This window comes from Tachyglossus aculeatus, chromosome 16 (genome assembly GCF_015852505.1).
Source record: "Tachyglossus aculeatus isolate mTacAcu1 chromosome 16, mTacAcu1.pri, whole genome shotgun sequence".
Classification (NCBI taxonomy): domain Eukaryota; kingdom Metazoa; phylum Chordata; class Mammalia; order Monotremata; family Tachyglossidae; genus Tachyglossus; species Tachyglossus aculeatus.
Genome location: NC_052081.1, coordinates 2,860,979 through 2,884,802, shown reverse-complemented (window position 1 = coordinate 2,884,802; position 23,824 = coordinate 2,860,979). Strand labels below are relative to the sequence as shown.

The window sequence follows — 23,824 nt, the reverse complement described above, 5'->3', positions numbered from 1 at the left end:
AGCCTCCTCTTTCCAGCAGCCTCTTCTCCTCAACAGCCTCCTCTTCCCAGTAGCCTCCTCCCCTCAGCGGCCCCCTCCTCTCAGGAGCCTCCTCTTCCCAGTAGCCTCGTCTCCTCAGCGGCCTCCTCTCCTCAGCAGCCCCCTCCTCTCAGGAGCCTCCTCTTCCCAGTAGCCTCGTCTCCTCAGCGGCCTCCTCTCCTCAGCAGCCCCCTCCTCCCAGCAGCCTCTCCTCATCAGTGGCCTCCTTTTCCCAGCAGCCTTTTCTCCTCAACAGCCTCCTCTTCTTAGCGGCCTCCTCTTCCCAGCAGCCTCTTATCCTCAGCGGCCTCCGCCTCCCAGCTGCCGCCTCTTCTCATCGGCCTCCCCTCAGCCCAGCCCACCGCCGCCACCGCCGAGCAGGCCACCGGACTGACAGCATGTGGGGCGCCCTCTGGCTAAGCCTGCCGTCCGGTGAGCGGGAACCGAACAGGACCGGACCCCTTCCTCCTCTTCCCTCCGCAGCCTGATTCTCCCCCTAGGATGGTATTTGTCAGGCGCTCACTCTGTGCCAAGCACTGTCCCAAGCGCCCGGGGTGGAGACATCTAGCTTTAATTCTATTTGTTCTGACGATCATCAGTTTACATGTTTTGTTGTCTGTCTCCCCCACTTCTAGACTGTGAGCCCGTTGTTGGGTAGGGACCGTCTCTAGATGTTGCCGACTTGGACTTCCCAAGCGCTTAGTACGGTGCCCTGCACACAGTAAGTGCTCAATAAATATGATGGAATGAATGAATGGCAAGGTCACGGGGTCGTCCCTCTTGGGACTCCTGGCTTCGGCCCCGTTTGATGCGGGAACTGAGGCCCAGGGACGTGCAGTGACTCGCCCGAGGTCACACAGCTGACGAGCTGACCCTTCCACGATCCTGGTTTCACCCCCAGCTGGACTGCCCCTTTTCCTTTCCCTCTGCGGCCCGATTCTCTCCCTTCCTCCTCCCCTACAACCTGACCCTTCCCTGCCCCTGGTTTCTCCCCCAGCTCGATTCTCCCCCCTCCTGCCCTCTGCAGCCCAATTCTCTCCCTTTCTTCTCCCCCACAACCTGCCTCTTCCCCGCCCCTGGTTTCACCCCCAGCCCGACTCTCCCCCGGCCCCCCTCTGCGGCCTGACTCTCCTGACCCTTCTCCATCCCTCGGTTCACCCCCAGCCCGACTCTCCCCGCTCCTTCCTCCTGCAGCCCGATTCTCTCCCTCCTCCCCCACAATCTGCCCCTGGTTTCACCCCCAGCCCGATTCTCCCCCCCTCCTCCCCTAGCTTGACCCTTCCCCATTCCTGATTTCTCCCCTGTATCTCCTCTGTGGCCTGATAATCTCCTGACCCTTCTCCAACCCCAGCTCGACTCTCCCCCGTCTCCCCTCTGCAGCCCGATTCTCTCCCGACCCTGCTCTGCCCGTTTCACCCGTAACCCGATTCTCCCGCCAGCCCAACTCTCCCCATCCAATTCACCCCCAGCTCAACTCTCCCCGTCCATCCATCCGCGGCCTGATTCCCTCTCTCCCCCCAGCCCAAAGCCCAACCCTCCCCTCCTTCCCTCTGCAGCCTGATTCCCCCCCAAACCCCAACCCTTCCCTATCCCCCAATTCACCTGCTCCCCCTTCTTCCCTCCACTCTTCCTTCATCCTTCCAATCCCCCCCGGTCCAACTCTTCCCTGCCCCTTCGCTCCTCAGCCCAACCTCCGGCCGATTCCACCCCCCGACCCATCCATATTTATTTATTTTACTTGTACATATTTATTCTATTTATTTTATTCTGTTAATATGTTTTGTTCTCCTTCTCCCCCTTGTAGAGTGTGAGCCCACTGTTGGGTAGGGACCGTCTCTATATGTTGCCAACTTGGACTTCCCAAGCGCTCAGTCCAGTGCTCTGCACACAGTAAGCGCTCCATAAATACGATTGAATGATTGAATGAATGAATCCCTCTCCCCCCCCACCTCAGTTTTACGCCCTTTTCCCCCTTTTCCCCTTCTTCCTACGCGGGTCCAAACCCCGGGCCGGGGATGGGGAGAGGCCTGGGTTTATGGAGGCACCAATAAATCCCTCTCCCCGCGGAGCCCTGCCTTCTCGACTGGAAAACCGGGACAAGACCGTTCCCAGAAATGTAATCAAAAGTCACGGTGTGCTGTCAGCGTGGGTGCAGCTGGCACACCGAGAGGCAGGGCACTCCCTCTCCGAATGCAGTTGGCAGCAGTTTTCTTCTCATTAGTCGAGAGGGTGGAGCGGCTCATCCCACAAATGTGGGTGAGAGGACAGGGCGAAGCGGCTTCGGACGGACGGAGAACCCTGGCTTTACTCTCTTTTTTTTTAAAAGGCGTTTATTAAACGCTTACTATGTGCCAGGCACCATTCTAAGCATTGGGGTAATAATGATGGCATTTGTTAAGCGCTTACTATGTGCAAAGCACTGTTCGAAGCGCCGGGGAGGTTACCGGGTGATCAGGTTGTCCCACAGGGCGCTGACAGTCTTCATCACCATTTTGCAGATGAGGGACCTGAGGCACAGAGAAGCGAAGTGACTCACCCAAAGTCACCCAGCTGACAAGTGGCGGAGCGGGGATTCGAACCCACGGCCTCTGACTCCAAAGCCCGGGCTCTTTCCACTGAGCCACGCTGCTTCCGCTTGATACGAGGTCATCGGGTTAGACGCAGTCCATGCCCCACGTGGGGCTCACGTGGGTCTTCATCCCCGTTTTCCGGGCGAGGGCACTGAGGCCCAGAGGAGTGAAGTGACTTGCCCAAGGTCACCCGGCGGAAGGGTGGCGGAGCCGGGATTAGAACCCAGGTCCAGGTCGGGCCGGAGAGCTGAGAAAGGGTTTTGGGGTGGCCGCTTGGCAGGAGCCGGCCGGGCGTCATCGTTGTCCGCGCCCCATATTCCGCTCTCGGCCGAGGTATTTTTCCCAGGCGCCGGAGCCGGGTCATTTCCGAAGCGGTGGACCGGCCCCCCGGGCTCCTGTTTTGCTGTCCCTTACCCGGGTTCATCATCAGTGGCATTTACTGAGCGCTTACCGCGTGCAGAGCACTGTACTAAGCGCTTAGGAGCGGGCGATCCAACAGAGCGGGCAGACGCGCTCCCTGCTCCGGGCCACATCCGGGGTTCATCCATTCCGACAAGCAGCGCGGCTCAGTGGAAAGAGCCCGGGCTTTGGAGTCGGAGGTCACGGGTTCAAATCCCAGCTCCGCCACTTGTCAGCTGGGTGACTTGGGGCAAGTCATCATCATCATCAATCGTATTTATTGAGCGCTTACTGTGTGCAGAGCACTGTACTAAGCGCTTGGGAAGTACAAGTTGGCAACATATAGAGACAGTCCCTACCCAGCAGTGGGCTCACAATCTAAAAGTCACTTCTCTGGGCCTCAGTTCCCTCATCTGGAAAATGGGGATGAAGACTGGGAGCCCCCCCCGTGGGACCACCCGATCACCCTGTAACCTCCCCAGCGCTTAGAACAGTGCTTTGCACATAGGAAGCGCGTAGTAAATGCCATCCTTATTATTATTATTCGATCGTATTTATTGAGCGCTTACGGCGTGCGGAGCGCTGTTCTTTCCGCCGGCCCGAATAGGGGGTTGGAGACCCTCACTGCAGCAGCGCCTGCGCCGAATGGGCCCCTCAATCAATTGTATTTATTGAGCGCTTACTGTGTGCAGAGCACTGTACTAAGCGCTTGGGAAGTCCAATTTGGCAACATATAGAGACGGTCCCTACCCAACAGTGGGCTCACAGTCGGCCCCCTCTCTCCGTCCGCAGGGAACGCTGCCCGGCTGGGGGTCCGGCTCCCCTTCCTGCCCCCAAGGCCCGGGACGGTCCCCCGGGAGCCCCGGGGTCTGTGCACTAAGCCGCAGGAGCCGGCCGCCGCGGCCCCCCGCCGCCCACCAGGTACGTCCGCCCGTCCCTTCCCGCTCCGCGCCTCGCCCCCGGGGCCGCGTGCGAAAAGAGCAGCCCCGGCTGCTATCCCGGCCCGGGGATTTGGGGGGGGCGGGGGGCTCCTCGGCTGGCCGCTCGTCTCCCTCCGTCCCCGCGTCTCGCTCAGAGCCCTACAGGGTGCCGCTCCACAAGCCCACCTCCTGGGAGAAGAAGATCCTCCTCTGGTCCGGCCGCTTCAAGAAGGAGGAGGAGATCCCGGAGGCCATCACGTGAGAGCCGCCGGGCGGGGGACGACGGCGGAGGGAGGGAGGGCGGGCGGAGGAAGCCCCCCGTCCACCCCCGGCCGGCCCCCCCGCAGGTTCGACATGCTGGACGCGGCCAAGAACAAGTTCCGGGTGAAGATCAGCTACGCCATGATGGCCCTGACGGTGATGGGCTGCGTGCTCATGGTCATCAAGGGCAAGCAGGTTCGCCGGCCCGGGTGGCGGCGGGGCGGGGGGTGGGCCGCGGTCCCCTCCGTCCCGCTCACGGCCCGCGCGTCCGGCCCCCCACCCCAGGCCGCCCGCAGACACGAGTCCCTCACCAGCATGAACCTGGAGAAGAAGGCCCGGCTGCGGGAAGAAGCGGCCGCCCTCCAGGCCCACGACAAGTAGGGCCCGTTCGGGGAGAGACGGGAGGTCGGCCTCTCCCCAGGAGGCTCCGAGGGCGGGAAACGGGACTGACCGCCGCCCTCGGCCCAAAGGTGATGAGTATCTTCACGTATCTTCCCGGGTCCGGCCGTCCTAGGTTCCTGACCCCCCGAGAGCTTTTAACACGGTGTCCCGTCCCTCGTGTTGTCCGCGCGATTAAAAGTGCCAGCCTAAAGCCGGCTCCCGCGTGCTTCTTTGGGGGCTCCCCTCACACCTGCGAGGCAGTGGGGCCTGGGACTCGGAAAAACCCGGGTTCTCATCCCGGCTCCCCTACTTGTCCGCCGTCTGACTCTGAGGGAGTCGCTTCACTTCTGCGGGCCTCCGTTCCCTCCTCTGTGAGTCCCACGTGGGACAGGGACCTGATTACCTTGGAATAATAATAATGACGACGTGTGTGAAGCGCTTACAGTCTTTCAGACTGTGAGCCCACTGTTGGGTAGGGACTGTCTCTATATGTTGCCAATTTGTACTCCCCAAGCGCTTAGTACAGTGCTCTGCACATAGTAAGCGCTCAATAAATACGATTGATTGATTGATTACTAAGCTGGCGGGGTGGGGGGGTACAAGGTCATCAGATTGTATCCCCCTCCAGCGCTTAGAACAGTGCTTTGCACATAGTAAGCGCTTAACAAACACCATCATTATTATCCCCTTCCTTCCTCTCCCCCTCGTCCCCCTCTCCATCCCCCCCATCTCACCTCCTTCCCTTCCCCACAGCACCTGTATATATGGATAGATGTTTGTACATATTTATTACTCTATTTTACTTGTACACATCTATTTATTTTATTTTGTTAGTATGTTTGGTTTTGTTCTCTGTCTCCCCCTTTTAGACTGTGAGCCCACTGTTGGGTAGGGACCGTCTCTAGATGTTGCCAATTTGTACTTCCCAAGCGCTTAGTACAGTGCTCTGCACATAGTAAGCGCTCAATAAATACGATTGATGATGATGATTATTGTCCCACGTGGGGCTCCCGGTCTTCATCCCCATTTTCCAGATGAGAGAACTGAGGCCCAGGGAAGCCAAGTGACTCGCCCAGAGTCACCCAGCTGACGAGTGGCGGAGCCGGGATTGGAAGCAGCGTGGCTCAATGGAAAGAGCCCGGGCTTGGAAGTCAGAGGTCATGGGTTCAAATCCCAGCCACTCGTCAGATGGGTGATTTTGGGCAAGTCACTTCTCTGTGCCTCAGTTATCTCATCTGTAAAACAGAGATTAAGACTGTGAGCCCCCCGTGGGACAACCTGATCACCTTGTATCCTCCCCAGTGCTTAGAACACTGCTTTGCACATAGTAAGCACTTAACAAATTCCATCATTATTATCTTCTGGACTGTGAGCCCACTGTTGGGTAGGGACCGTCTCTATATGTTGCCAACTTGTACTTCCCAAGCGCTTAGTATGGTGCTGTGCACACAGTAAGCACTCATGAATGAATGATAATAATAATAATAATGGCATTTATTAAGCACTTACTATGTGCAAAGCACTGTTCTAAGTGCTGGGGAGGTTACAAGGTGATCAGGTAGTCCCACGGGGGGCTCACAGTCTTAATCCCCATTTTACAGATGAGGGAACTGAGGCCCAGAGAAGTGACTTGCCCAAAGTCACACAGCTGATAATTGGTGGAGCCGGGATTTGAACCCCTGACCTCCGACTCCAAAGCCCGGGCTCTTTCCACCGAGCCACGCTGCTTCTTGTAGCTACTCCAGCGTTTAGCACGGTGCCCGGCCCACAGTCGGTGCTTCACAAATACCTTAAAAACCACAACAAACGCGGTGTGAAGAGGCCCGGGCCGGCTACTAATCAATCAATCGTATTTACTGAGCGCTTACTGTGTGCAGAGCACTGTACTAAGCGCTTGGGAAGTACAAGTCGGCAACATAGAGAGACGGTCCCTACCCAACAGTGGGCTCACAGCCCCAACCGGCGTTGGCCGCCCTCCCTCCCGTGCCCGGCGGGCAGCGAGCCCCCTCAGATTCCGCCGCCCAGGCATTCAGTACAGCGCCCACACGCTCAGTAAATAGCGGGTGGGCGGGCGGGCCGGGCCGAAAGCGAGCCTGCTTCCAGGAAAGACCCAAGCCACCGTGCCCGTTGCCACGGATTCTCCATTTTAATTCACTCATCTAGACCAGCGTGTGGGGGGGAAGGGATATTCCCGACACACACACACCCCCCCCCAATCCCGCTCGTTACCTGGGAGGAAGTGGGAGAGAAGCTTCTTTGCGTGTGTGAGTGCGGACTTCGTAGCTCTCTTCAAATCGGTTTACAAAATAGGTCTGCCTTTTCCTCCTGCCCGATAAAAGGTCCGTGATCGGAAACAGGTGCTGTAGAAAGGGCGGGCCGTTGGGAATTTACAATTGGAAAAAAAAAAAAAAAAAAAGAAGAAATCCAGCCACAGGAAAAACAAAAAACCCAAGCTAAAAATGAGATTTTTCTGCAACTCAGTGCTTCTATTCCCCCTGTTCGGGAACAAAGAACAGTTACTTTAGGTGACGGAGGGGGTTTCCTGTTCCGTTGAATTAAACCCATCTAATTTGCTCCTTTTAAGGGGACGAAGAATCCGAGTCCCTCTTGCCAGTCAAATGTGGGCACGAAGTGGCCGGGGGGTGGGTGGGGGGGTGGGTGGGGGGCCTGGCGAGAACGCCGGTCGACTGGGGGCGGGGGAAGCGCCGGGCGTGTGCCCCCCTCGACCCCAGAGCGAGCGCTGCAGTCTGTGAGGTGCCGGCGGCGGCGGGCACGGTGCCCGCCGGGCGCGACGCGGGAAGCGGGCGGCCGGCCGAGGCCCCTCCGGACCGGAGGCCGGGGGTGTCTGGGGTGGGGTCGCGTAGCTTCTTTCCGCACCGGCCTTCCCGCCTCTCTCCGTCAGTTGGGATTGGCTCCTTCCGGGCGGGGGTCCGGGGCCGGGGGCGGGCTCAGAGCTGGAAGCCTTCCATGGGGGCTTCGCACTGCTGGAAGATGAACTGCTGCTGGCTCAAGTCCACCTGCGGGGCCACGCTGCTGTCCTCGTCCTCCGTCCCGAAGTAGTGCTCGATCAGGTCGAAGGCCTTCTGGTAGATCTCCTGGTTCTCGTGGCTCTGCAGGAACTCGATCTTGTCCAGGCCTGAGGCGGGAGGGGGGGGCGGGCCGAGGTTGTGGGGCGGCTCGCCGCAGGGCAGGGGTCCCGGCCCCGCCGCCCCGCCGGGATCCCGACGCCCCCGGGGTCGGGTCCAGGAGCCCTCGGCTTCGCGGGGGCCCTGGGGGGAGGGCCGAGGGGGAGGAGGACCGCGTGACAGGTGGGAGACGGAAACGAAGGAAGGGAAGAAGGGAAGAGGGGGATGGAGGGAGGAGGAGAGGAAACAGGGGAGGAAGAGGGGGAAGAGGACCGCGTGACAGGTGGGACATGGAACCAAAGGAGGAAGAAGGGAGGATGGAGGAAGAGGGACCAAAGAGGAGGAGAGGAAATGGGGGAGGAGGAGGGGGAAGGAACCAAAGGAGGAAGAAGGGAGGATGGAGGAAGAAAGAGGGAGGAGGAGAGGAAATGGGGAAGGAGGAGGGGGAAGAGGACTACATGACAGGTGGGAGATGGGAACCAAAGGAGGAAGAAGGGAGGAGGAGGGGGAAGGAGGAAGGATGGAGGGAAGAAGGGAGGAGGAGTGGAAACGGGGGAGGAAGAGGGGGAAGAGGACCACATGATAGGACGGAGAAGGAACCAAAGGAGGATGGAAGGAGGAAGAAGGGAGGATGGAGGAAGAAAGAGGGAGGAAAAAGGAGGAGAGGAAATGGGAGAGGAGGGGGAAGAGGACCACATGATAGGTGGGAGACAGGAACCAAAGGAGGATGGAAGGAGGAAGAAGGGAGGATGGAGGAGGAAAGAGGAGGGAGGACGAGAGGAAATGGGGGAGGAGGGGGAAGAGGACCACATGATAGGTGGGAGACAGGAACCAAAGGAGAGAGGAGGGATGGAGGAAGAGGGATGAAAGGGGAGGAAGGAGGAGGAAGGAGGAGGAGAGGAAATGGGGGAGGAGGAGGGGGAACCAAAGGAGGGAGGAAGAAGGAAGACACGGGGGAGGAGGAGAGGAAATGGGGGAGGAGGAGGGGGAAGAGGGCCACGTGGCAGAAGGGAGAAGGAACCAAAAGAGGAAAGGAGGAGGGGGAAGGAGGAAGGAAGGAAGAGGGAGGAAGGAGGAAAGGAAATGGGGGAAGAGGAAGGAAGCGGGGGGAGGAGGAGGAAGGAAGAGGAGGAGGAAGAAATCAGAAGGGAGAGGGAGATGGGGGTAGGGTCGGGGCGCTGTCGGGATGGAGTGGAGCGGCGCGGCGCGTGGGGAAGGGGAAGGGGAAGGGGAAGGGGCGGGGGTCTGACCGTAGGCCTCCTCGATGGCGGCGCAGTAGGGGTTGATGCCGGTCCCTCCGCGCTTGGCCTCCTGCTCTCCGAGCCGCAGGATGTTCTCCAGCCCGCTCAGTGCCACCTGGACGATCTTGGCATCCATCACCGTCAGCAGGTCGCACAGCGGCTTGATGCAGCCCAGGTCCACCAGGTACCTGGCCCCGAGAGGCGGCGGCCGTCAGTGCCCCCGGGGCCCGCCCGCCCCCCGGGGCCCCTCCCGGACCCAGGGCCCGACCCCCCGCCCGGCCCGCGACCACCACCGGGTCGGCGGGGACGGGGGCTCACTTGATCTGCTCGGCCGAGCCCCCGGAGGTGGCGTTCGTGATGGCCCAGGCCGCCTCTTTCCGGGTCCGGAACTCGGCCGTTTGGAGGATGGTGATGAGGGCGGGGAAGATGGTGGCGTCTATCACGGTCTGCGAGGACGGGAGCGGGGGGGGCGGGGGCGGTCACCCCGGGGCCGCCGGGTGGCCCCTCTCCCAGGCCGGCCCCCCCCCCCCCCCCCCCCCCCCCGCCCCAAGTCTGACATGTTGCAGGGGCGAGCTCAGAAAAGAGCCCCCTCGGAGCCCAGATAATAACCAAAATAATGGCCCTTGTTAAGCGCTTACTACGTGCCAAGCACTGTTCTAAGCGCTGGGGAGGATACAAGGTGATCAGGCGGTCCCACGGGGGGCTCACGGTCTTCATCCCCATTTTACGGATGAGGTAACCGAGGCCCAGAGAAGTGAAGCCACTTGCCCAGAGTCACCCAGCTGACAGTTGGCGGGGCCGGAATTTGAACCCGTGACCTCTGGCTCCAAAGCCCGGGCTCTTTGCACTGAGCCACGCTGCTTATTCAAACAATAACAATAACATTAATAATAATAATAATAATAATAATTGTGGTATCAGTTAAGCACTTACTAGGTGCTAAGCGCTGGGGTGAACACAAGTAAATCGGGTTGGACACAGTCCCTGTCCCACATGGGGCTCATCATCTTGATCCCCATTAATAATAATAATACTGGCACTTATTCAGCGCTTACTATGTGCCAAGCACTGTTCTAAGTGCTGGGGAGGATACAAGGTGATCAGGTGGTCCCACGGGGGGCTCACAGTCTTCATCCCCATTTTACGGATGAGGTAACCGAGGCCCAGAGAAGTGACTTGCCCAGTGTCACCCAGCTGACAGTTGGCGGAGCTGGGATTTGAACCCATGACCTCTGGGTCCAAAGCCCGGGCTCTTTGCACTGAGCCACGCTGCTTATTCAAACAATAACAATAATATTAATAATAACTGTGGTATCAGCTAAGCACTTACTATGTGCTAAGCGCTGGGGTGAACACAAGTAAATCGGGTTGGACACAGTCCCTGTCCCACATGGGGCTCATCATCTTGATTCCCTTTAATGATAATAATAATAATAATAATAATAATAATAATGGTACTTATTCAGCGCTATGTGCAAAGCACTGTTCTATGCGCTGGGGAGGTTACAAGGTGATCAGGTTGTTCCACGGGGGGCTGACAGTTTTAATCCCCATTTTCCAGATGAGGGAACTGAGGCCCAGATAAGTGAAGTGACTTGCCCAAAGTCACCCAGCTGACAATTGGCGGAGCCGGGATTTGAACCCATGACCTCTGACTCCCAAGCCCGGGCTCCTTCCACTGAGCCACGCCATGCAAATCCACGAGGCCGTGCCACAAGGGAATAATACTAATATTATTATTATTTTCAGCTGGGTGACTTTGGGCAAGTCACTTCACTTCTCCGGGCCTCAGTTGCCTCATCTATAAAATGGGGATGAGGACTGTGAGCCCCTCCGTGGGACAACCTGATCACCTCGTATCCCCCCCAGCGCTTAGAACAGTGCTCGGCACATAGTAAGAGCTTAACCAATACCATCATCATCATTATTATTATTACTTCACTTCTCTGGGCCTCAGTGACCTCATCTGGAAAATAGGGATGAAAACTGGGAGCCCCACATGGGACAACCCGATCACCTCGTATCCCTCCCAGCGCTTAGAACAGTGCTTGGCACATAGTAAGCGCTTTAACAAATACCATCATTATTATTATTCTTTGGGCCTCAGTGCCCTCACCTGTAAAATAATAATAATAATAATAATAATGGCATTTGTTAAGCGCTTACTATGTGCAAAGCGCTGTTCTAAGCACCGGGGGGGATACAAGGTGATCGGGTTGTCCCGCGTGGGGCTCACAGTCATCATTCCCATTTTACAGATGAGGCCACTGAGGCTCCGAGAAGTCAAGTGACTTGCCCAAGGTCACACAGCAGACACGCAGCAGAGCCAGGATTCGAACCCATGACCTCTGATTCCAAAGCCCGGGCTCTTTCCACTGAGCCACGCTGCTTCTCTAAGGGGGAATGAAGACTGCAGGCCCCATGGGGGGGGGACCACCCGATCACCTTGTATCCCCCCCAGAACCGTGCTTTGCACGCGGTAAGCACTTAACAAATACCCCTATTATTATTATTACTTTTCTTAATGGCATTTATTAAGCGCTCACTATGTGCCAAGCACTGTTCTAAGCGCTGGGGGGGGTTCCAAGGTGATCAGGTTGTCCCACGGGGGGCTCACAGTCTTCATCTCCATTTTACAGATGAGGTCACTGAGGCCCAGAGAAGTGACTTTCATTCATTCATTCATTCAATCGTATTTATTGAGCGCTTACTGGGTGCAGAGCACTGTACTAAGCGCTTGGGAAGTCCAAGTTGGCAACATCTAGAGCCGGTCCCTACCCAACGGCGGGCTCACGGTCTAGAAGGGGGAGACGGCCAACAAAACAAAACATGGCTCTCCTAGACCGCGAGCCCGCTGTTGGGCAGGGACCGTCTCTACACGTTGCCGACTTGGACTTCCCAAGCGCCTAGTACAGTGCTCTGCACCCAGCAAGCGCTCAATAAGTACGATTGATTGACTGATTGATGTGAACAGGTGTCCAATCGGTCACCCAGCTGACAATCGGCGGAGCCCGGGATTTGAACCCATGACCTCTGACTCCAGAGCCACTGAGTCACGCTGCTTCTCGTTATTTCATTCGTTCGTATTTACTGAGCGCTTGGGAAGGGCAAATCGGCGACCGGCAGTGACTTGGCCACGTCGCTTCTCTGCCCGTCGGGGCGCCAGTTCCTCGGGGGCTGGGGGGGACGCCCCTCCGCCACCCGGGAAGCCCCCCGGGGCCCGAGGCTGACCTGGATCTGGGCCCGGTTGCCCGCGGTGATGTTGGAGACGGTCCAGCACGCCTCCTTCTTGATGGACTCCTTCGGACTGCTCAGCAGGTGCAGGAGGCTTTGCAGGGCCGAGCAGTTCAGGATCACCTGCAACGGAGGGGCGGGAGGCGCGGCTCTCCATCCGGGGCCCAACTGGACTTTCCAAGCGCTCAGTACAGCGCTCCGCGCGCAGGAAGCGCTCAATAAATACCACTGGACGAACGAGCGCGGGGGGGGACGCCGGGCGAATCCCGAGGGGGGCTCGCCCTGAGCGTGATATGGTGCTTATTCATTCGTTCAACCGTATTTATTGAGTGCGTACTGGGCGCAAGAGAGCCTTCATTCATTCATTCATATTTATTTTTTTATAATGGTATTTATTAAGCGCTTACTATGTGCAAAGAACTGTTCTAAGCGCTTGATTGATTGAGCGCTTACTGGGCGCAAGAGCCTTCATTCATTCAATCGTATTTATTTTTTTATAATGGTATTAAGTGCTTACTATGTGCAAAGCACTGTTCTAAGCGCTTTGATTGATTGATTGATTGAGCACTTACTGTGAGCAGAGCATTCATTCATTCAATCGTATTTATTTATTTTTTATAATGGTATTTATTAAGCGCTTACTATGTGCAAAGCACTGTTCTAAGCGCTTATTGATTGATTGATTGAGCACCTACTGTGCACAGAGCATTCATTCATTCAATCGTATTTATTTTTTTATAATGGTATTTATTAAGCGCTTACTACGTGCAAAGCACTGTTCTAAGCGCTTTGATTGATTGAGCACATACTGTGCGCAGAGCATTCATTCATTCATTCAATCGTATTTATTTATTTTTTTATAATGGTATTTATTAAGCGCTTACTATGTGCAAAGAACTGTTCTAAGCACTTGATTGATTGAGCGCTTACTGGGCGCAAGAGCCTTCATTCATTCAATCAATCGTATTTATTTTTTTATAATGGTATTAAGCGCTTACTATGTGCAAAGCACTGTTCTAAGCGCTTGATTGATTGATTGAGCACTTACTGGGCGCAAGAGCCTTCATTCATTCAATCGTATTTATTTTTTTATAATGGCATTTATTAAGCGCTTACTACGTGCAAAGCACTGTTCTAAGCGCTTGATTGATTGATTGAGCACTTATTGTGCGCAGAGCATTCATTCATTCATTCAATCGTATTTATTTATTTTTTTATAATGGTATTTATTAAGCGCTTACTATGTGCAAAGCACTGTTCTAAGCGCTTTGATTGATTGATTGAGCACATACTGTGCGCAGAGCATTCATTCATTCATTCAATCGTATTTATTTATTTTTTTATAATGGTATTTATTAAGCGCTTACTATGTGCAAAGCACTGTTCTAAGCGCTTGATTGATTGATTGAGCACTTATTGTGCGCAGAGCATTCATTCATTCATTCAATTGTATTTATTCTTTTATAATGGTATTTATTAAGCACTTACTATGTGCAAAGAACTGTTCTAAGCGCTTGATTGATTGATTGATTATTGAGTACTTATTGTGCACAGAGCATTGATTCATTCGTTCAATCGTATTTATTTATTTTTTTATAATGGTATTTATTAAGCGCTTACTATGTGCAAAGCACTGTTCTAAGCGCTTGATTGATTGATTGAGCACTTATTGTGCGCAGAGCATTCATTCATTCAATCGTATTTATTTTTTTATAATGGTATTTATTAAGCACTTACTATGTGCAAAGCACTGTTCTAAGCGCTTGATTGATTGATTGATTGAGCACTTACTGTGCACAGAGCATTCATTCATTCAATCGTATTTATTTTTTTATAATGGTATTTATTAAGCGCTTACTATGTGCAAAGCACTGTTCTAAGCGCTTGATTGATTGAGCACTTACTGTGCGCAGAGCATTCATTCATTCATTCAATCGTATTTATTTATTTTTTTATAATGGTATTTATTAAGCGCTTACTATGTGCAAAGCACTGTTCTAAGCGCTTGATTGATTGATTGACTGATTGATTGAGCACTTACTGTGCGCAGAGCATTCATTCATTCATTCAATCGTATTTATTTATTTTTTTATAATTGTATTTATTAAGCGCTTACTATGTGCAAAGCACTGTTCTAAGCGCTTGATTGATTGAGCACTTATTGTGCGCAGAGCATTCATTCATTCATTCAATCGTATTTATTTATTTTTTTATAATGGTATTTATTAAGCGCTTACTATGTGCAAAGCACTGTTCTAAGCGCTTGATTGATTGATTGAGCACTTACTGTGCGCAGAGCATTCATTCATTCATCCAATCGTATTTATTTTTTTATAATGGTATTTATTAAGCGCTTACTATGTGCAAAGCACTGTTCTAAGCGCTTGATTGATTGATTGATTGAGCACTTACTGTGCACAGAGCATTCATTCATTCATTCAATCGTATTTATTTATTTTTTTATAATGGTATTTATTAAGCGCTTACTATGTGCAAAGCACTGTTCTGAGCGCTTGACTGATGGATTGAGCACTTATTGTGCACAGAGCATTCATTCATTCATCCAATCATATTTTTTTATTTTTTTATAATGGTATTTATTAAGCGCTTACTATGTGCAAAGCACTGTTCTAAGCGCTGGGGAGGTTACAAAGTGATCGGGTTGTCCCCCGGGGGGCTCACAGTCTTCATCTCCATTTTACAGATGAGGTCACTGAGGCCCAGAGAAGTGAAGTGACTTGCCCAAAGTCACACAGCTGACAATTGGTGGAGCCGGGATTTGAACCCATGACCTCTGACTCCAAAGCCCAGGCTCTTTCCACTGAGCCACGCTGCTTCTCTATTTATTGAGCGCTTACTGTGCGCAGAGCATTCATTCAATCGTATTTATTGAGTGCTTACTGTGCGCAGAGCATTCATTCATTCAATCATATTTATTGAGTGCTTACTGTGTGCAGAGCATTCATTTATTCAATCGTATTTATTGAGCACTTACTGTGCACAGAGCATTCATTCATTCATTCAATCGTATTTATTGAGCGCTTACTGTGCGCAGAGCATTCATTCATTCAATCGTATTTATTGAGTGCTTACTGTGCGCAGAGCATTCATTCATTCATTCAATCGTATTTATTGAGCCCTTACTGTGCGCAGAGCATTCATTCATTCATTCAATCGTATTTACTGAGCGCTTACTGTGCGCAGAGTATTCATTCATTCAATCGTATTTATTGAGCCCTTACTGTGCACAGAGCATTCATTCATTTAATCGTATTTATTGAGCGCTTTCTGTGCGCAGAGCATTCATTCATTCATTCGTATTTATTGAACGCTTACTGTGCGCAGAGCACTCATTCATTCAATCGTATTTATTGAGCGCTTACTGTGTGCAGAGCACTGGACTCAGCGCTTGGGAAGTCCAAGTTGGCAACATCTAGAGACGGTCCCTACCCAACAGCGGGCTCACAGTCTAGAAGGGGGAGACAGACAACAAAACAAAACATGGCTCTTCTAGACTGTGAGCCCGCTGTTGGGTAGGGACCATCTCTAGATGTTGCCAACTTGGACTTCCCAAGCGCTTAGTCCAGTGCTCTGCACACAGTAAGAAGCGCTCAATAAATACGATTGAATGAATGAATGTTTTGTTATGTTGTCCGTCTCCCCCTTCTAGCCTGTGAGCCCGCTGTTGGGTAGGGACCGTCTCTCGATGTTGCCAACTTGGACTTCCCAAGAGCTTAGCACAGTGCTCTGCACACAGTCAGCGCTCAATAAATACGACTGAATGAATGGATGTTTTGTTATGCTGTCTATCTCAATAAATACGATTGAATGAATGAATGTTTTGCTACGTTGTCCATCTCCCCCTTCTAGCCTTTGAGCCCGCTGTTGGGTAGGGACCGTCTCTCGATGTTGCCAACTTGGACTTCCCAAGTGCATAGCACAGTGCTCTGCACACAGTCAGTGCTCAATAAATACGACTGACTGAATGAATGCTTTGTTATGCTGTCTATTTCAATAAACACGGCTGAATGAATGAATGTTTTGTTACGTTGTCCGTCTCCCCCTTCTAGCCTGTGAGCCCGCTGTTGGGTAGGGACCGTCTCTCGATGTTGCCAACTTGGACTTCCCAAGCGCACAGCACAGTGCTCTGCACACAGTCAGTGCTCAATAAATATGACTGACTGAATGAATGCTTTGTTATGCTGTCTATCTCAATAAATACGACTGAATGAATGAATGTTTTGTTACGTTGTCCGTCTCCCCCTTCTAGCCTGTGAGCCCGCCGTTGGGTAGGGACCGTCTCTCGATGTTGCAAACTTGGCCTTCCCAAGCGCTTAGCCCAGTGCTCTGCACATAGTCAGTGCTCAATAAATACGACTGAATGAATGAATGTTTTGTTAGGCTATCAATAAATACGATTGAATGAATGAATGTTTTGTTACGTTGTCCGTCTCCCCCTTCCAGCCTGTGAGCCCGCTGTTGGGTCTCTCGATGTTGCCAACTTGGCCTTCCCAAGCGCTTAGCCCAGTGCTCTGCACACAGTCAGCGCTCAATAAATACGACTGAACGAATGAATGTTTTGTTATGTTGTCTATCTCAATAAATACGATTGAATGAATGAATGTTTCATTATGTTGTCCATCTCCCCCTTCCAGCTTGTGAGCCCGCTGTTGGGTCTCTAGATGTTGCCAACTTGGACGTCCCAAGCGCTTAGCCCAGTGCTCTGCACACATAGTCAGCGCTCAATAAATACGACTGAATGAATGTTTTGTTATGCTGTCTATCTCAATAAATATGACTGAATGAATGAATAATAATAATAATAATAATAATAACGGCATTTATTAAGCGCTTACTACGGGCAAAGCACTGTTCTAAGCGCTGGATGAATGTTTTGTTACGTTGTCCGTCTCCCCCTTCCAGCCTGTGAGCCCGCTGTTGGGTCTCTCGATGTTGCCAACTTGGCCGTCCCAAGCGCTTAGCCCAGTGCTCTGCACACATAGTCAGCGCTCAACAAATACGAATGAATGAATGAATGCCCGCGCCCGGAAGACGCCCCGGCGGAGCACTCTTGCGCGGAGCGGGTTGCCCACTGTTGGGTAGGTGGCTGTCTCTCTATGCTGCCAACTCGGACTTCCCAAGCGCTTAGCCCAGTGCTCTGCACACAGTCGGCGCTCAATAAATACGATTGATGGATTGATTGATGGCAAGGAGGGTCCTGGGACCCGGGGCCTACCTGGGTCTGGACGTCGTCGCCCGTGACGATGTTCCCCACGGCCCGGAGGGCGGGAGACACCACCTTGTAGTCACCGTGCCTGCCGGGGCAAGCGGGAACCGTGCGTCAGCCGCCCCGCGGGGCCCCCGGCCCGCCCCCCACCCCCCCGGCCGGTCCCGCCGGACGCGGGGGCCGCTTACGTGAGCAGCTCCACGAGCCTGCGGCAGACGCCCGCGTCGATGACGGCCTGGATCTTGTCGTTGGGCCCGTCGGACAGGTAGGAGAGCGCCCAGCAAGCGTCCGCCAGCACGTCCGTGTCGTTGACGAACAGCAGCCAGGACAGCACGCTGAGGCAGGGGGACACCTGGGGCGGGGGGGACGGAGGAATTCCTTCGTTCACTCAATCGTACTTATTGAGCGCTCACTGGGGGCGGGGCACTGGGCGGAGCGCTTGGGAAGTACAAGTTCAGTCATTCATTCATTCAATCGTACTTATTGAGCGCTCACTGGGGGCAGGGCACTGGGCGGAGCGCTTGGGAAGTACAAGTTCAGTCATTCATTCATTCAATCGTATTTATTGAGCGCTCACTGGGTGCAGGGCGCCGGGCGGAGCGCTTGCGAAGTACAAGTTCAGTCATTCATTCATTCAATCGTACTTATTGAGCGCTCACTGGGTGCAGGGCGCCGGGCGGAGCGCTTGCGAAGTACAAGTTCAGTCATTCATTCATTCAATCGTATTTATTGAGCACTCACTGGGGGCAGGGCACTGGGCGGAGCACTTGGGAAGTACAAGTTCGGTCATTCATTCATTCATTCAATCGTATTTATTGAGCGCTCACTGGGGGCAGGGCACTGGGCGGAGCGCTTGGGAAGTACAAGTTCAGTCATTCATTCATTCATTCAATCGTACTTATTGAGCGCTCACTGGGGGCAGGGCACTGGGCGGAGCGCTTGGGAAGTACAAGTTCAGTCATTCATTCATTCAATCGTATTTATTGAGCGCTCACTGGGTGCAGGGCGCCGGGCGGAGCGCTTGCGAAGTACAAGTTCGGTCATTCATTCATTCAATCGTATTTATTGAGCGCTCACTGGGGGCAGGGCACTGGGCGGAGCACTTGGGAAGTACAAGTTCGGTCATTCATTCATTCATTCAATCGTATTTATTGAGCGCTCACTGGGGGCAGGGCACTGGGCGGAGCGCTTGGGAAGTACAAGTTCAGCCATTCATTCAATCGTATTTATTGAGCGCTCACTGGGGGCAGGGCACTGGGCGGAGCGCTTGGGAAGCACAAGTTCAGTCATTCATTCATTCATTCAATCGTATTTATTGAGCACTCACTGGGGGCAGGGCACTGGGCGGAGCGCTTGGGAAGCACAAATTCAGTCATTCATTCATTCAGTCGTACTTATTGAGCGCTCACTGGGGGCAGGGCACTGGGCGGAGCGCTTGGGAAGTACAAGTTCATTCTTCTAGACTGTGAGCCCGCTGTTGGGTCGGGACCGTCTCTATATGTTGCCAACTTGGACTTCCCAAGCGCTTAGTACAGTGCTCTGCACACAGTAAGCGCTCAATAAATACGATTGAATGAATGAATGAATTCATTTATTCATTCATTCAATCGTATTTATTGAGCGCTCACTGGGGGCAGGGCACTGGGCGGAGCGCTTGGGAAGTACAAGTTCAGTCATTCATTCATTCAATCGTATTTATTGAGCGCTCACTGGGGGCAGGGCACTGGGCGGAGCGCTTGGGAAGTACTAGTTCAGTCATTCATTCATTCAATCGTATTTATTGAGCGCTCACTGGGGGCAGGGCACTGGGCGGAGCGCTTGGGAAGTACAAGTTCAGTCATTCATTCATTCAATCGTATTTACTGAGCGCTCACTGGGGGCAGGGCACTGGGCGGAGCGCTTGGGAAGTACAAGTTCAGTCATGCATTCATTCATTCAATCGTATTTATTGAGCGCTCACTGGGTGCAGGGCACTGGGCGGAGCGCTTGGGAAGTACAAGTTCAGTCATTCATTCATTCATTCATTCAATCGTATTTATTGAGCACTCACTGGGGGCAGGGCACTGGGCGGAGCGCTTGGGAAGTACAAGTTCAGTCATGCATTCATTCATTCAATCGTATTTATTGAGCACTCACTGGGGGCAGGGCACTGGGCGGAGCGCTTGGGAAGTACAAGTTCAGTCATTCATTCATTCAGTCGTATTTATTGAGCGCTCACTGGGGGCAGGGCACTGGGCGGAGCGCTTGGGAAGTACAAGTTCAGTCATTCATTCATTCAATCGTATTTATTGAGCACTCACTGGGGGCAGGGCACTGGGCGGAGCACTTGGGAAGTACAAGTTCAGTCATTCATTCATTCAATCGTATTTATTGAGCACTCACTGGGGGCAGGGCACTGGGCGGAGCGCTTGGGAAGTACAAGTTCATTCTTCTAGACTGTGAGCCCGCTGTTGGGTAGGGACTGTCTCTATATGTTGCCAACTTGGACTTCCCAAGCGCTTAGTACAGTGCTCTGCACACAGCAAGTGCTCAATAAATACGATTGAATGAATGAATGAATTCATTTATTCATTCATTCAGTCATATTTATTGAGCGCTCACTGGGGGCAGGGCACTGGGCGGAGCGCTTGGGAAGTACAAGTTCAGTCATTCATTCATTCAATCGTACTTATTGAGCGCTCACTGGGGGCAGGGCACTGGGCGGAGCGCTTGGGAAGTACAAGTTCAGTCATTCATTCATTCAGTCGTATTTATTGAGCGCTCACTGGGGGCAGGGCACTGGGCGGAGCGCTTGGGAAGCACAAGTTCATTCATTCATTCATTCAATCGTATTTATTGAGCGCTCACTGGGTGCAGGGCACTGGGCGGAGCACTTGGGAAGTACAAGTTCAGTCATTCATTCATTCAATCGTATTTATTGAGCGCTCACTGGGGGCAGGGCACTGGGTGGAGCGCTTGGGAAGTACAAGTTCATTCTTCTAGACTGTGAGCCCGCTGTTGGGTAGGGACCGTCTCTATATGTTGCCAACTTGGACTTCCCAAGCGCTTAGTACAGTGCTCTGCCCACAGTAAACGCTCAATAAATACGATTGAATGAATGAATGAATTCATTTATTCATTCATTCAATCGTATTTATTGAGCGCTCACTGGAGGCAGGGCACTGGGCGGAGCGCTTGGGAAGTACAAGTTCAGTCATTCATTCATTCATTCAATCGTATTTATTGAGCGCTCACTAGGGGCAGGGCACTGGGCGGAGCGCTTGGGAAGTACAAGTTCAGTCATTCATTCATTCAATCGTATTTACTGAGCGCTCACTGGGTGCAGGGCACTGGGCGGAGCGCTTGGGAAGTACAAGTTCAGTCATTCATTCATTCAATCGTATTTATTGAGCACTCACTGGGGGCAGGGCACTGGGCGGAGTGCTTGGGAAGTACAAGTTCAGTCATTCATTCATTCAATCGTATTTATTGAGCACTCACTGGGGGCAGGGCACTGGGCGGAGCGCTTGGGAAGTACAAGTTCAGTCATGCATTCATTCATTCAATCGTATTTATTGAGCGCTCACTGGGTGCAGGGCACTGGGCGGAGCGCTTGGGAAGTACAAGTTCATTCTTCTAGACTGTGAGCCCGCTGTTGGGTCGGGACCGTCTCTATATGTTGCCAACTTGGACTTCCCAAGCGCTTAGTACAGTGCTCTGCACACAGCAAGTGCTCAATAAATACGATTGAATGAATGAATGAATTCATTTATTCATTCATTCAGTCATATTTATTGAGCGCTCACTGGGGGCAGGGCACTGGGCGGAGCGCTTGGGAAGTACAAGTTCAGTCATTCATTCATTCAATCGTACTTATTGAGCGCTCACTGGGGGCAGGGCACTGGGCGGAGCGCTTGGGAAGTACAAGTTCAGCCATTCATTCATTCAATCGTATTTATTGAGCGCTCACTGGGGGCAGGGCACTGGGCGGAGCGCTTGGGAAGCACAAGTTCAGTCATTCATTCATTCATTCAATCGTATTTATTGAGCACTCACTGGGTGCAGGGCACTGGGCGGAGCGCTTGGGAAGTACAAGTTCAGTCATTCATTCATTCAATCGTATTTATTGAGCGCTCACTGGGGGCAGGGCACTGGGCGGAGCGCTTGGGAAGTACAAGTTCAGTCATTCATTCATTCAGTCGTATTTATTGAGCGCTCACTGGGGGCAGGGCACTGGGCGGAGCGCTTGGGAAGTCCAAGTTGGCGACGTCCCGACCCCACGGCGGGCTCACGGGCTAGGAGGGGGAATGTCTGCCGGACTCTCCCAACCGCTTAGTAACGATAATAATGATAATGATGGCATTTAGGAAGCGCTTACTATGTGCCAAGCACTGTTCTAAGCGCTGGGGAGGTTACAAGGTGATCCCACGGTGGGGGGGCTCACGGTCTTCATCCCCCTTCTCGACTGTGAGCCCGCTGTTGGGTAGGGACCGTCCCTATATGTTGCCAACTTGGACTTCCCAAGCGCTTAGCACAGTGCTCTGCACACAGTAAGCGCTCAATAAATGCGATTGAATGAATGAGTGAATGAATACGATTGAATGAATGAATACATTTTTCAGATGAAGTCACTGAGGCCCAGAGAATAATAATAATAATATTGATGGCAGTTATTAAGCGCTTACTATGTGCCAAGCCCTGCTCTAAGCGCTGGGGAGATTACAAGGTAATCAGGTTGTCCCATGGGGGGCTCACAGTCTTCATCCCCTTCTAGACTGTGAGCCCGCTGTTGGGTAGGGACTGTCTCTATATGTTGCCAACTTGTACTTCCCAAGCGCTTAGTCCAGTGCTCTGCACACGGTAAGCGCTCAATAAATACGACTGATTGAATGAATGAATGGTGCCCAAACGCTGCCCCAGGTTAGTCCAGTGCTCTGCACATAGTAAGCGCTCAATAAATACGACTGAATGAATGGTGGCCAAATGCTGCCCCAGGTTAGTCCAGTGCACTGCACATAATAAGCGCTCAATAAATACGATTGAATGAATAGTGGCCAAATGCTGCCCCAGGTTAGTCCAGTGCTCTGCACACAGTAAGAGCTCAATAAATACGATTGAATGAATGAATGAATGGTGGCCAAACGCTGCCCCAGGTTAGTCCAGTGCTCTGCACACAGTAAGAGCTCAATAAATACGATTGAATGAATGAATGAATGGTGGCCAAACGCTGCCCCAGGTTAGTCCAGTGCTCTGCACACAGTAAGTGCTCAATAAATACAACTGAATGAATGAATGATTGGTGGCCAAACACTGCCCCAGGTTAGTCTAGTGCACTGCACATAATAAGCACTCAATAAGTACGATTGAATGAATGGTGCCCAAACGCTGTCCCAGGTTAGTCCAGTGCTCTGCACACAGTAAGCGGTCAATAAATACGACTGAATGAATGGTGGCCAAATGCTGCCCCAGGTTAGTCCAGTGCACTGCACATAATAAGCGCTCAATAAATACGATTGAATGAATAGTGGCCAAACGCTGCCCCAGGTTAGTCCAGTGCTCTGCACACGGTAAGCGCTCAATAAATACGATTGAATGAATGAATGAATGGTGCCCAAACGCTGCCCCAGGTTAGTCCAGTGCTCTGCACACAGTAAGTGCTCAATAAATACAACTGAATGAATGAATGATTGGTGGCCAAACACTGCCCCAGGTTAGTCTAGTGCACTGCACATAATAAGCGCTCAATAAATACAATTGAATGAATGGTGCCCAAACGCTGTCCCAGGTTAGTCCAGTGCTCTGCACACAGTAAGCGGTCAATAAATACGACTGAATGAATGGTGGCCAAATGCTGCCCCAGGTTAGTCCAGTGCACTGCACATAATAAGCGCTCAATAAATACGATTGAATGAATAGTGGCCAAACGCTGCCCCAGGTTAGTCCAGTGCTCTGCACACGGTAAGCGCTCAATAAATACGATTGAATGAATGAATGAATGGTGCCCAAACGCTGCCCCAGGTTAGTCCAGTGCTCTGCACACAGTAAGTGCTCAATAAATACAACTGAATGAATGAATGATTGGTGGCCAAACACTGCCCCAGGTTAGTCTAGTGCACTGCACATAGTAAGTGCTCAATAAATACAATTGAATGAATGGTGCCCAAACGCTGTCCCAGGTTAGTCCAGTGCTCTGCACACAGTAAGTGCTCAATAAATATGACTGAATGAATGGTGGCCAAATGCTGCCCCAGGTTAGTCTAGTGCACAGCACATAATAAGCGCTCAATAAATACGATTGAATGAATGGTGCCCAAACGCTGTCCCAGGTTAGTCCAGTGCTCTGCACACAGTAAGCGCTCACTAAATACGATTGAATGAATGAATGAATGGTGCCCAAACGCTGCCCCAGGTTAGTCCAGTGCTCTGCACACAGTAAGTGCTCAATAAATACGACAATGAATGGTGGCCA

General features: G+C 52.5%; 2 protein-coding genes across 3 annotated transcripts in view; one reads left to right on the top strand and one right to left on the bottom strand.

Annotated features, from left to right (window-relative positions):
- The first annotated feature begins 182 nt into the window (after positions 1-182).
- On the top strand, positions 183-4,760 carry LOC119938406 (protein FAM162A-like). Its single transcript, XM_038758232.1, has 5 exons — positions 183-450; positions 3,780-3,908; positions 4,063-4,165; positions 4,255-4,363; positions 4,454-4,760. Exons 1-5 carry the CDS (start codon positions 417-419, stop codon positions 4,547-4,549), a joined length of 471 nt encoding a protein of 156 aa, XP_038614160.1. The 5' UTR covers positions 183-416; the 3' UTR covers positions 4,550-4,760.
- A 2,433-nt stretch (positions 4,761-7,193) lies between these two features.
- Positions 7,194-23,824, bottom strand: part of KPNA1 (karyopherin subunit alpha 1) — a 42,772-nt gene continuing 26,141 nt past the window's right edge. For both annotated transcript variants that reach the window (XM_038758412.1, XM_038758413.1), the window contains exons 9-14: positions 17,565-17,728; positions 17,386-17,464; positions 12,147-12,272; positions 9,234-9,361; positions 8,925-9,103; positions 7,194-7,685 (exon numbers count right to left, since the gene is read on the bottom strand). In XM_038758412.1, the coding sequence (XP_038614340.1) occupies positions 7,498-7,685; positions 8,925-9,103; positions 9,234-9,361; positions 12,147-12,272; positions 17,386-17,464; positions 17,565-17,728 (864 nt within the window). In that variant the 3' untranslated portion in view covers positions 7,194-7,497. The remainder of the gene's footprint in view (positions 7,686-8,924; positions 9,104-9,233; positions 9,362-12,146; positions 12,273-17,385; positions 17,465-17,564; positions 17,729-23,824) is intronic.

Excerpts from the sequence above, each read along its gene's own strand:
- LOC119938406 (XM_038758232.1), top strand. The coding sequence starts at position 417 with ATGTGGGGCGCCCTCTGGCTAAGCCTGCCGTCCG. Across the intron at positions 4,166-4,254 it reads GAGATCCCGGAGGCCATCAC|GTTCGACATGCTGGACGCGG; the intron begins GTGAGAGCCGCC and ends GCCCCCCCGCAG. Across the intron at positions 4,364-4,453 it reads TGGTCATCAAGGGCAAGCAG|GCCGCCCGCAGACACGAGTC; the intron begins GTTCGCCGGCCC and ends CCCCCACCCCAG.